Source organism: Cydia fagiglandana, chromosome 13 (genome assembly GCF_963556715.1).
Source record: "Cydia fagiglandana chromosome 13, ilCydFagi1.1, whole genome shotgun sequence".
NCBI lineage: Eukaryota > Metazoa > Arthropoda > Insecta > Lepidoptera > Tortricidae > Cydia > Cydia fagiglandana.
This window is the reverse complement of record NC_085944.1, coordinates 14192648-14206446: the sequence shown is the minus strand read 5'-3', so window position 1 is coordinate 14206446 and position 13799 is coordinate 14192648. Positions and strand designations below refer to the sequence as shown.

Here is a 13799-nt window from a genome sequence, read left to right as displayed (position 1 = left end):
TCGACATCCATACGAACAATTTTTGTATCAATTAATTTCTGTGTCAAAAATTGTTCGTATGGATGTCGATAGAATAGTCGATATTTAACTTCTCTCTTCTTGATCGGGTCACTCTTGACAGAGCGGTCGTGGTCATCATTGGAAGTCTCCCTTTGTGAACGGCTCGCCTCCACTCCTCCCTGACGGCTGCGCGTTTAGCGCATTCGTGCAAGGGGCCGTCCATTGCTGCCTTTATTTGGTCCGTCCACTTCATGGGCGACCTTCCTCGCGCTCGGGTACCTTCTACTCTGCCTTGCACTATTGCAATATTTAACTTAGCACTAGTGAAAAGTGCATTTTTGCTCCCGTCGTCCGGGTTTTGGTTACTACAGACCATATTGACTAGAACCGGACTCACCATAGTTTGGAAGCAGGAATGCAGTTGCACCAAGAAGGGCGGCTTGCTGCTGAGCGCCAACACCCTCTTTTCCACCATCGTGCACTCCACGTCGTCATCTTGGATGATAATGTCTTTCTTTAGGATCTTGATGGCGTACAACTCGTCTGTTCCGCGGCGTTCGGCTAACATTACCTACAGGAAAAAAAAATAGTATAAAAACAATTGCGCGTCTATCAATTCTTGCTGTGGAACATCTAAAGGCCTGTGCGTACCGGCTTGCGTGTGCATGACGTGCACGTGCGCACACATCACGCAAGCGGTGTGCCGTCTCTCAAAAGGATCTGTATACTACAACGCCGCAGGCGCACGTGCACGTCACGAACACGCAGCCGGTGTGCACAAGCCTTAACTGTCCCAGCGCTGATTTTCAGTCGACCCTCAATGCTAAACCTATTTTGAGCAGAATTAACCTTTTCGTTTCGTCACGTAATAGATTTGAAAAGTTTAACACTAAGCCAACACGTAAGCATTTTGATTACTGTGGCACAGTGTAAAAAGTAACAGTGGGCCGGCGCCTTTGATGTTTGCGTAAATGCTGACACCGCACAAGAACACAGACGGGTTGTCACAGACTTTTACAGAACTGCACGTTTCAAATAAAACACGCTATCCCTGTAAGTAGTACCGAGCTATTAACAATGGCGATGTATGTAGCTCGGGTGCACGCGACCTGCCCCTCGCACCCCGCATGATTGTCCTGTCTATAGTTCGTTTTTTAGCATTAGAAAGAAGGTAAGCGATCTTGATATGTCTTTTAATTGAAAAAAGCTTTTAAAAAACAGTAACTTTTTCTTATGAAAGCATAAATAATATAAATGATCGCATTAGATTCATAATTGTTACATATTTGGCGTGACTTATTTTAAAAATGTGCTTTTCAATTAAAAGACACATCAAGATTGTTTACCTTATTTCTAATACAAAAAAAACGAACTATAGACTGTGTCTGTGGTACATCAATAATGCATACCTTTCCGAACGATCCTTTGCCAAGCACCATTATAAAGTTAAAATCGGATGCCCGGATAACATCAGAGGCCGCCATGTTATGTGGAACTTCCCTGTCTGGCGGTGGCGGGGCCCGTCGTGACCCAACAGTGGTCGCTCTCATCTGGGTCTTCAGCTGGGCCAAGTCGGCACCTTCCTCGGGTACTGGCACGTTGTAGAACTCTCCTTCCTCTTGGGTGAGGAACTTGAACCAGCCGTCGGCCGGGGCCTTCATCAGTTCTGAGATCCCGAAGGAAAGGGAACCCATGAAGTCATTACGGGATGTGCGGTCCCAGTCCCAGGCCTGTAATTCAAGAAATATGTTTAGGGATTTAAATAGTCATGTAGGGATATGACGGGTGCTGCGCAGTAGCGTGCCTAGGGTTTTGGAGTAGGGCAAGCCGAAAGATATGTTTTCGTAATAACTGTCCAATCTTCACTCTTCGGGGTCAAATGCATCTGCTAGCGTGACGAGGCGAGCTAATCATAGCGCACGTCTGCTACGGAATGAATAATGTCATTTTGTATTTTGTTAGACAAATAGCTCGAGCTTGGTTTGTCGCTTTGAACATGTTTTTCTAGAACGCCATCATATTTTGATAGCAACGATACAAGTTCCAAAAAATTGCCCCTATTTAATGAAGTGTTTGACTCATCGTGTCCTCTAAAAGGAAGTTCTTGCTGTGCTAAATGGCACACAATATCGACTAACCTCTGAAAAACACTACGATTGTTGTCAACACGCATGTTATGTTTTGATATTTCTTCTGATAATTGTCGCGACAAAGAGGCCTCGATCCTTTGTTTCCCAAAATTGCTAAAAGAAATCACTGCACACATATGTTTACCGGAATTCATGTGCCTCTTTATTGCTCCAGATAAATTATTTAAATCGTTATAGCCAGAAGTATTCCAAACGTTAATATCGTTCGAAAAAAATATGCAACACCAGCAATACATCTTATTTGTATGGGAACAACCAACAATCCAATGAGTTTTGTAGACGGCCCTACAGAAATTTCTCTTACGCGACTGACTTGACTGAGAAATACACAAGTCGGGTGTTGGTTTTGCCGGGGAAATTAGGTCCCGTTTTTCGACAAAGGTCAAAGACTTTACCTTGTTTTGGTTGACTAAAACGTGGACGCATTTCAAACCGTCACAAGGAACCACTTCTTGATCCATTGTTAACACTTATTAAACTAAGCGCCACAACAATGAACAAATTCACATTCACTATTTAATCAAATTCACTTAAACAAACTTTCGTTACTTTCGACTCGACCACTGACTCGGCTCAACTAAATAATAATACACTTGAAGTAAACGCGAACGCGCGCTGTGCGAACTTATGCAGCTAACTTCACACAAAATCCAAGCATAAATCGTCTTATAAAATTGCTATACATACCAACAAATAGTTACATCGTTCTTTGACGGTTTGTAGGCTGATAGTGCCCAGAGCGGGACGAAAAAGCAAGCACGGTTGCAAGCCAACGAGTGCGAGTTCGAGCAGGATAGCTAGAACATCCTCCGCCTGATTTAGTTCGCGCGGACGAGGCGCCACGCCGCGGCATAATTTTGCAACACGCTCGTGCCGCGGTTCGAGGCCGCTGTGGCTTGAATTTAATAATACGGGTTCGTTTGGCGCGCGATTTTCAAAATAATCTTTATTGATCTTATCACTACGTAATTTCGGTAAGGCAATTAGTTGCCTTAGGGCAAGCCCGGCTTTTGGGCTTGTATGGAAGTCCCGCCACTGGTGCTGCGGTTTCTTCGTCTAATCTCGCATTTACATAATTTTTAGAATGCTAAATTGTCATTTTACTTCGTGAGGTAAAAAATACACCTGAATTTCGAATAGCAGATCACTACGTCTAAGATATACGTTGATAAAACCAATGTTTGAAAAAATTTATTTGTGGAAAACAGTTAGTACCTGCCAATATTTATGGGACCAATAGCTATTAGACCGCGAGCCAGGAGCAAATATCGTCAGTCATCGCCTCCCGCTTGATATTTTGTCAGATGATAGTTTAGATGCTATCGTGAATTAAAAAATAGTCAGCCGGTTGCTTCGAGCATGTCAGAAGCCGGTGTTGCTCGAAGATCGCGGTGGAAAGACCGTCAGTTGATCACATGAATATGTTAAAATATTTTTTTTCCAGTCGTCGCCTCCCGTTTGATAGTCTGTCAGATGATAGTTTAGACACTTTTATAAATAAAAAAGATCGTCAGCCGGTTGTATAGCGGTGGAAAGACCGTCAGCTACTTGCGACATGAACATGTAATAAACATGTAAGTTGCTAGTAAGAATTCGAAACATATCAGCTACAACTTCTTAAAAACCGTACCTCAATAAGCAGCCGACGATCCTTATCCTCCGGCTTCAGATCGAAGGTGAGCGTCTCGTTCCAGACGGGATTGAGTGTGCTGCGGATGGTTTTGGTTTTTTTCTTGACGTTGTCCGAGTCGGGGATCAGCTTCATCTTGACGTAGGGGTCGGAGAGACCGTTCGGGTCCATCGGGATCAGGTTGCGGCCTTGCTTTACTGTGAAATGTGTGCTCTGTCAGTAATATAATGTAGTATAATAACTGCTCTGCTCTTCGAGATATTCCAGCTATAATTGAGAAAATCACTTAAAGGGCTTACAGATTACTAGTTCGCCGGACGACATCAGCCTGTCAGTTCAGCAAAAGGTGACCGTTCCGAACAACTGACAGGCTGATATCGTCTGGCGAACTGGTAATCTGTAGGCCCCTTAGCATACGGCGTATTGATGATAATATAACACAACGAAAAGTATATAGGTATATTAAGTAATCAATTTTCAGAATAGCGACAGTTGCGTTTCGATCGCTACGGAGCGTAAGTGATTGGCATGTTGGATACGCGGCCTGGTTCATGCCGCATGCTACATGATACTTTACCTTCGACAGTGAGCTTGTTTCCGGTACAGGTGACAGTTAGCTGTATGCGTCCGCGCCGCTCGGTGTGGTCGCAGCCGCACAGGTTGGGCACCGACTCCTCGCACCGCTTGTGCACGTTCATGTCGCATGCTACACAAAATCATCAATTAGTTAAGTAATCAATCAAATCTTATTATATAACTTCTTTAATTCAATGATTAGCGTTTGAAGTTTATTAATCGTTGAAACGATTCACTTCTTCACCAAAGCTACTTATAATATAATAGAGAACAAGTACCTAGGTATTTGTTCGAAAGTGTGGATGCAGATCATTTGAATTTTTTCTACTTAATATCCGTTCTCTTTGAGGCATTGATACTAACTATTGATAGTCTCTTAAGCACTTGCATAACGTTAAGACTTAGGATTAGGAATAACATTTGCGGTATCAGATTGCTGTATAATTCTGGAGACATAGCTTTGCCAGAAAGTATCTATAATTGAATTCTCTCTCTTACCTTATTATTTTTTTCAATAAATGTAAAAAAAATGCAATTTTATTCACAATGTAAATTGTATGCATCTTTAAGTTTCTTCTTTAAGCCGATATAGTCTTTACATTGTATATTACAATAAACTTTTACTGCATAGACATAAAGTCATCTGCAAGTGTAACAAAAAATCTACTAAATGCCCTTTTAATTAACCAGACTTTTTGCTTTCTTATTTTTCAGTCTCAAACTCATTAAACGAACTGTATCCGATGCCTTTCTTAAGTCTTAAATGTTTATTAAATTAACAAAACTTTTTCTGAGAAAAACTCTTAAATAAGATACTTACTTGAGCTCTTAAGTACGTTAGTAAAAGTTACCAACTTAATTAATATCTAAGTTAAAACAGTGAGTTAGATTATACAAAGTGGTGCATAACTCAAGCATGCTTTTTGTGAGAGAAATGTTAAAGAAAAATGGAATAATATAATACGTCCTGAGGTACAGATGAATTGATGAATAAATTAAAAAATAAAATCATATGTAGCTAGCTTCTCAAAGCGACATGGTATACTTGCGGATCAAATTGTTTTATTCATGCAAAATTAGTTAGGAAATATTATCGTCGGGTGACAAGCAAAGTTACTAACTAACACCATTGAAATTATTGGACAATAAACCGTGTTACAAGTGTAATAAAGTGCATTGTTACTTTAATTTTTTGATAGTACTTAGTGACTTTTGCTTGTCACCCGACGTTATACAACCTATTGTTGATGTAAATAGGTATAAATAAACAGAAATATTGGATATTGATGAACGAAAAGGAATTTTGCCACAAATCAACTGAACTACAAGATACCTACAGAGCATATAAGCGTATAAGATAACTCACAGTCACCCTCCGGACACCCATGGTGACATAGGTGCTCCAGGAACCTATTTCACCAACTTGACATTTGACACCAGACACTAATAATTTCCTATACAATTCACGGTCGATATTTAGACCAGAAATGTACGGTGAATTGTCAATAGCAGGCGACAGTGGTCAGCGTGGTGAGACGGGGGCCACGACTAATTTAGCACGGGGACGCGGCAAATTTTCAGTTGCGTCCACATTAACCCGTACCTAATCATATACTGCATCGCAGCCATAATTGTGTTTTTAGTTTTAAGATATATTTTGTATTAATATGTATGCTAGTTTTAAGGTATTTATCTATGGGCAAATAGTTGCCTGAAAATAAATGTTTTCAATGTTCAATAATAATATAGTCTGGCAAGCCAATTTTGTCAGTAGAAAAAGGAAAATGTACAAATTTTCTACTAACATATTGGTTTTGAAAGACTAAATTATTTCATGTTCTAAATTTACGCCCATTATTCCAGCGTATCGGTCGCGTCATTGCCATGACCGCATGGTAAATTAATTTCTGCAAGCTAACAATCATTTTGTGGAACTTTGTAAATCCTACTAAAATTACAAATTTTATTAAAATTAAGTACAATTTTTTTTTATTATTTAGATTCGATTAGTGACATGGTGACCAACCATAATTTGTTAAACAATACAATAGGATTAATCTTGTCTGACCTTTGTTATTTAAGATTATTCTCAGATTGGCCTTTATTATAATTTAACCAAATCAAGGCTTCATTCTGTCTCAAGTTTATTACTCGTAAATTAATTGTGACCAATTAGTACTTCCGAGAAGAGAAGTTAGGTAAGTAAAACAAATGACTTTACAGTTTCAATTAGGAAATATGTACCTACTTTAATTTAGTCCCTCTTCCTCTTGATGATAATGATGATCTTTGTCGCGCGATATATATACAACCTTCTGACATCGTTGACATAATATTGGGTACAATATTGACTGTATTTAATTTAACCTACCACGTTATCATAACACAACAACACATATATCGTAATCATTTGTTTGCTATCATGTTTGCCAACACTTTACCCGAATTTTGATGTTGTATGTTACATAATATCATTGTTAACATATGTTAGTACAGAAGATTAATATAAAAGTTGCGTAGCAAACAAAAGTTTAATTGCTTTGGCATTGTAAATTAAAAGCTGCTTTAAATTTAAATTATTTTTTTTAATTAAAAGCTACGTCAAGTAGTATTTGATTTATTTATTTAAATTTTTCAAGTATTTAAATGAGAATATAGAAGAGGATGGCTTGCTTTAAATATTTCTGGACATGGCTATTACGTGAATTTCATCATATTGCAGTGTTATCTAATGTAATAAAATTCCGAATTCGAATGAACCGATGTAAATGTATTATTGTAAGTGTAGTAGAGTACCACAAGGACTGATATTAGGTCCACATGTAAAATTTATTTAATTATTTTGTTCATTTTGAAATGTCAAAGTTCTAACATAAATACTCAACCTTTTATGTACTTGTGACCCGCCTACAATAATATTGTACATATTTCGAATTCCCTGACTGATAGCCCGGCGAGGATCGCTTCAAATTAACCGATTCGTTTTGTTTTAACATTAAAATTACATTAGCAACTTGGGGGCTTTAAATAAGCCGATTACAGTAAGCTGAGCTGTAGGCAGAGATAAATAAATAAAAATTGTATTTCTTACCTCGGTAATTTCAAATAATTTGGAAAATTAACTTAATGAATTCGGGTCAAAAGCTTAAGATGAAGGTAATTTATATAATGACGATACTCTTCCGCGAGAGTATTAATAGTTACAATTTAGTTACAAGCAAGTAGTAAGGTCGTAAGTAATAACTTAAAGCATGCTTAGTTCAGAAGAGTAAACACACATATGATCTAAGTTTTATATTGAAACAAATACAAACATGCTTTGTACAAACGTCACACACACAATTTTTATAATGATACCGTGCATAAAAAAGTAGCCTAATTATTGAGTAAAATGACTCTTGCTTTCTCAGCAGTAAGCTAATAAAATCGTTAATTAACAAACGTTATTAAAATTATATATTTAAAGTCCAGTTATTTCATATCAACTTATAAATATATTGGTTGTCCCAGCTTTTGTTTCGGAGAACCAGAGTCTGCGAAAATAAGATAGTTACTTACCTACTTACAAGAAAAGAAAGTAAGGGACCGTCACTCTTAAATAATATCAATTACAATACAATTAATTAATTAGAGAACATGCGTAAATTAAAACATGCTAGTGTTTTTATAGAGACAGATGAAAGATAAATCATCAAAGCCAATTGTGATAAGCAAATAAATTTAGCGCTGAGCACAAAATAAAATAGAAGAAATTAAATAATGTGGTTTGTATTTCGTTTTTGTTTCTATTCGCCTATACGTCCTAGACTATTACAAGTAATGTATTTTTTTATGTTTTAGTAATAGGCTAGATTGTCGTTTCTTTTCTTTAGATAAAGAAAAATCTGTCATAAAAGTGAGGCTAAACTTTATTTATAACTTGACAGCTTTAAACCATCGCTATTACCAATGACACTATTGTAGTTAATGATTATAAACATCTGATTTTTATTAGGTCAAAAACATATTATTGCTTGTTGACTTAAATTCTCTTGAGTTTTTGATGTTTTCCTATTTTACGATTTGTTACATAACTTTTCATTTATATGCGATCGTTCATGCATTCATAAAGGTTACTAAATATTCTTCAATGTCTTCCAAGGTATATTCACAATCACAATGAAGGAGTCTCTTGGGATGTCTTTCATCATCGCACTGTGCAGGGGTAATAGAGAATTTCTCATTCCTAAATAAAGAGACAATTATGAAGATGAATCGCGAATTCCCTCAAGTTCCAGTGCCGTCGTGGTCTCCGAAATTACGATTTACTTTATTATTACAACTGGGGAGTAAGAAAAATATGAAAAAGTTAGGCTTTTCGACATTGGGTTTATATTCTAGTCTGTATTCATTGAACCAATAAGGACATATTTATAAACTTCTAAATACAAATTTTGATAACATACGTGTCAAATACGTCAACAGAAAATCAGATTTTTATTTATTGCTTTGACCTATGTTCCTTCATTAGTAGGGAATATATATTTTCAATTCCATTTAGGTATATAGTATATACATATATTTTCAATGTATAAGTATGGCATGTTATTGTGTTCATTCATTGCTAAGGGGCCACGCATCTATGTGTTCATCCAATTACACTATACAAGCTTTTATGTCGCTTTACTTATCCCCTTCGACATTCATCTGGGAGTAATTTATTTGAATCAATAACGTAATTTATACATAAATCTTTATTTATGATAAAAGCTTGTCAGTCGTCAACATCTGAAAATTCTTAAAAGGTATTTGACGATGAACAAGGCTTATTGCTCGCGGCCAAATACTCTAAAACATCAATAAAGGCGCTTTCCACGGGAAGCATTCTTTTGAAGCCAATCGTTCGCGATCATATGTAAGCAATTAATCATGTTCGTGAATTTGATATGAATACCTCCGGCGAAGATGCACTATTATACGAAATCAATTCAGAAGTTGACGCATTTACCGTTGCATTTTTATCTGACATCCAGGACCTCCATTCTCCTACAGGGCTGTCAGTACGCAGTACCTGCACACTTGAGTCCCTGCGTGGCCAGACCATGGAGGAGGGTACCACAATGGTCACAAAACGTCGGCGCAATGAATGTCCACGTATTCCATTTGTGGGGGGCGTAGGCGGCCTTGACAACGTAAAAATAGGTGAGTAAAGTTAGCAGAAAATGGGTGAAATATAGCTGTGATTGGATTTAAGATGACTGTTTACTGCTAAAGTAATCTGGTTACACATTTAATGTTAAAATTGTTTAAAAAAAGCTGGAACTGTTTCACGATGCTTCAAGCAAAAATATTCATCAAGTCGAAATGAAGGAATATATTGGGCAACATGCCTCCCGTATTTTGGTATGTTGTCAATGTACAATTAAAAATTGTAACTTGTATTCTCGAAAGTTCCAAAGAATTTAAACTCTCAGGCCAGGAAGACCAACCCCTTTTTTTGACAGCATCGTCTTAAATCCATACACAACTCCTAAAAGAAAGAAAAGCATTAGCAAAGCACCACCACCAAGCAGATCTGAAAAGAGCGAGCACACAAAGCGTTAGTCCAAGCGAAGCGCCGCGGGTACCTTGGCACTTGAGCCCCTGGTGGATAAGCCCGTAGAGAAGCGACCCGCAATGGTCACAGAACGTCGGCGACGCGTACGTGTGGGCGCGGAAGTTGTGTCGCGTGCGGGTGTCCTGTTGGTCAATGGTCGCATTGTAGGTACCTTTCGATATAAAGATAAGGGGAGGGAAAACATAACATTTCTTATAGGTCATTCTGGAGTTCAATTTGGTGATTCAGCTCGAAGAGGATTCACAATGGTCGAAGAACGTCGGCTACGCGTACATGTGGAGGCAGAAGCTGTTGACATTGTAGGTACCTTGAAGAAATAGAAGAAGGAAGAGGTAGGCTATTTTTATATGTAGGTCTTCAATGTCTTCATGGATAGATCAGTCCGTAGAGGAGCTACCGACAATGGTCGCAGAACGAATCTATTTCCCTGGAAAAAATGGACATAAAAAAGAACAGGCGAGTTTTATATGTGGCAAAACTCAATGTTTCAATCAGACCAGGGACCAGGATCCAAATCGCGAACATTTACTTATTTGCCTGTCAAAACACTAAATATCACGATTACATACTTTACACAGGTAATTTTGCAGAAACCTTGACAGTTTTTCAAATAATTTAGTTAAAATACAATCTTTTATTCTGTATCCGATTATTTTTTCCTATAAATTTTCTCTAATACGATTAACTACTAATCTACTATTTATATTATTTATACGGATTGTTCTGGACAATTTCGACAATGTTCATTTAAGACCAAGATAGTACCAACAAAAGCCTATGTTGAGCACACTGTAATGTATTAAGCTTATATCAAATCCAATAAAAAACCCAAATCCACGCAATATCAAATAACAAGACAATGGTCAAAGCGAGCGAGAGTAATTAGGGAGCACATGAGCGTTACCAACTTTTTATTTGTTTCCAAAGTTACGCATTGTTCTTTTATTGTGCTCTGTCTGCACACAACATGAAGGGACAGAAGGACTGTTGTTTTTATACCTACCTATCGGTTAACGTGAAATCAAATTGGTCTCAATAATAAACATCATTTTGTATCCGAGCTAGCGCGAAGTGTCTCCGTTTCAGCTTGATGAAGTTTTACACACAAAACCTCAACTCGCTCTATTTTCTTTGTACTTATGTATAACAATTTTTAGCAGCAAAAACTGCGAAGCGAAATAGTGTAACGTGAATGTTAATGTCAAATTTCATGTCATGTTACTTCAGAATGTCGTTATAAAACGAAAGCGTGAAACTTTGCAACTATATGACGGCGGCTAAGTTCTCTCTTAAGAAAAAGAAGAGAGCTAGAGCTACTGTAGGGATTATTATCCAAACAGTCATCAAAGAACCAAGCCTGCGGCGACAAATTGCGACTTGTTTTTGTTCAATAGGATTTTCGGCTTCGAGCAACACCGAGAAGGGACGGCTTTCGTACTATGTATTTCCCCTCTGCCGAAGCGTAGGTACAACTGTACCTATGGCGATGCGTGTAGTCTCATCCGTATACAAAAAGAGATCGAGGTTTGCAAGATTTGTCTTTGCACACGTCATTTTCCATGTATTTAAGTCATTACAGATTGGATTTTGTATGTAGCGAGTGAAAAGTGCAACTGTGTGCACGCTCGGTTGTATTAAAACTTTAACAATTGTTAAATCACAACACAATAGGTACAGTTCGATTCTTTCTCAGCTACCTGAGGGCCTACCGCGAACCACGTTTAACGTGTTGGCTCTCTGTTGCACTTCTAAATTCGTACATAAGTGTAACAGGGAGACAACACGTCAAACGTGGTTTGCGGTAGGCCCCCTGAGCTCGAATCGAATAGAATCGACCTTCACAAATGTAATAGACGCACTAAAACAAAACACGAAAGCATTGAAACATTTATTATTTATTATTCAATTTCATTTTCTCGATTTTCTACTGAGAATAAATTATATGAAAATGTAAAGGTTATTTTATATTTGGTTGTTTATAAGTTTCTTGACTTCAAAGTCTTCTAACGTCAAAGAAAATATTAATTTATTTAAGTAGTTTTCGTTTTGCAAACATCGTTTGGCAAACGTAGAACAAAATTATATTATTATTATCTAATCTAAAGTTTTATAATATTTGAAAGCTTTACAATTATAAAAGTATTTTGTTTTAAAACTGCCAAAGTATCTGCTGCTGGTGAATCAATTACTTAACTTAAATATTATAGGACCTGAAAACAATAAGAAAAATAACAAAAACGATTATTACAGAGTTTCATAACATTGTTATAAAAAATATTTTTTTTTGCAGTGAAAACTTCTTTAGCGGCGCTGTGCATTTTTTGTGATGGGGAAAAAATGTTAAACTCGCGACAGGTCACGTGACCGACAGATTCGACAGATTGAAAATTCGTAAGACGGACACGTGACCTGATCGAAAAACTGTTACAATGTCATTGAGTTTTCACTTCTGCCGGCACTCCCGGGCTGCAACCCGTTGTTTTTTACATTCATGCAAGTAATAACATGTTTTCCCAGAAATAATTAGACAGTAACTTATATTATAAGTATAAATTATTAATATAATAAGTATATATTATAGACAGTAACTTATATTATAAGTATAAGTTTTCACTTCTGCCGGCACTCCCGGGCTGCAACCCGTTGTTTTTTACATTCATGCAAGTAATAACATGTTTTCCCAGAAATAATTAGACAGTAACTTATATTATAAGTATAAATTATTCCGTGATCATAATACATTTATAATTTTTATTAACCGACTTCCAAATCCCAAAGGAGGAGGTTATCAATTCGGTTGTATGTTTTTTTTTTTATATATTTTTATTTTTTTTATTTTTTTTTTATTTTTTATGTTTGTTACTCCATATCTCCGTCATTACTGGACCGATTTTGAAAATTATTTTTTTGATTGTATGTATATGCATACAGATTGGTCCCGTTTTTGTCAAAATCCAGTTCTGATGATGGGATCCATGAGGAATCGACGGAACTCCTCAAATCTTAAAGGCATACATATGGTGATTTTTGTGTTTTTATCAACAAATCAAGCATATACATTCAAAAACGTGACATTTGATGAAGTGGAACTGCTGATGATGATCAGAACGGAACTCTTCAACGACGCATAGTTCACCTTTGGCGATTTGTCCTCTTCGTTATGTTTGTTAAGCAAGTTAAGTTTTTAAGCCACAATTTTATCAAGCTTGAGTTCTGATGATGGGATCCATGAGAAATCGAGGGAACTCCTCAAATTTTAAAGGCATGCGTATAGAGATTTTTGTATTTTCATCAGAAAATCAAGCATTTTCATTAAAAACTGTCGCATTTGATGAAGTGGAACTGCTGATGATGATCAGAACGGAACTCTTCAACGACGCATAGTTCACGTTTGGCGATTTGTCCTCTTCGTTATGTTTGTTAAGCAAGTTTAGTTTTTAAGCCACATTTCTGTCAAGCTCGAGTTATTTATTTATTTATTTATTTAAACTTTATTGCACAAAGTATAAACAAAAATGTACAAATGGCGGACTTAATGCCAAATGGCATTCTCTACCAGTCAACCATAGGGCCAAACAGACATCTACAATTGGTGCAGAGAGAGAAATATACTTATTCAGTGAATAAAAAAAAAGCAAACTATACATATAAACTACATAAATAAATAAAATATATATAAACTACTACATATTTATACAATACATACTATAAATATAATAATGATGGATATTATTCGAACTCTTGTTTTAGCAAATGCTTACGCAACAACCGCTTAAAAGAAAACTTACTTGGAGCTTGTCTAATATTTAGAGGGAGTGAATTCCAGAGACGACTAGCCTGGACGGCG

The 13799-nt window shown here is 36.9% G+C and overlaps 1 protein-coding gene across 1 annotated transcript in view; it reads right to left on the bottom strand.

Moving 5' to 3' along the window:
* LOC134670330 (protein kinase C, brain isozyme) overlaps positions 1–13799 on the bottom strand; it is a 318426-nt gene that overhangs the window by 29156 nt on the left and 275471 nt on the right. The window contains exons 4-8 of the mRNA XM_063528130.1: positions 9963–10074; positions 4358–4486; positions 3781–3977; positions 1410–1730; positions 398–571 (exon numbers count right to left, since the gene is read on the bottom strand). Coding sequence (XP_063384200.1) covers positions 398–571; positions 1410–1730; positions 3781–3977; positions 4358–4486; positions 9963–10074 — 933 coding nt within the window. The remainder of the gene's footprint in view (positions 1–397; positions 572–1409; positions 1731–3780; positions 3978–4357; positions 4487–9962; positions 10075–13799) is intronic.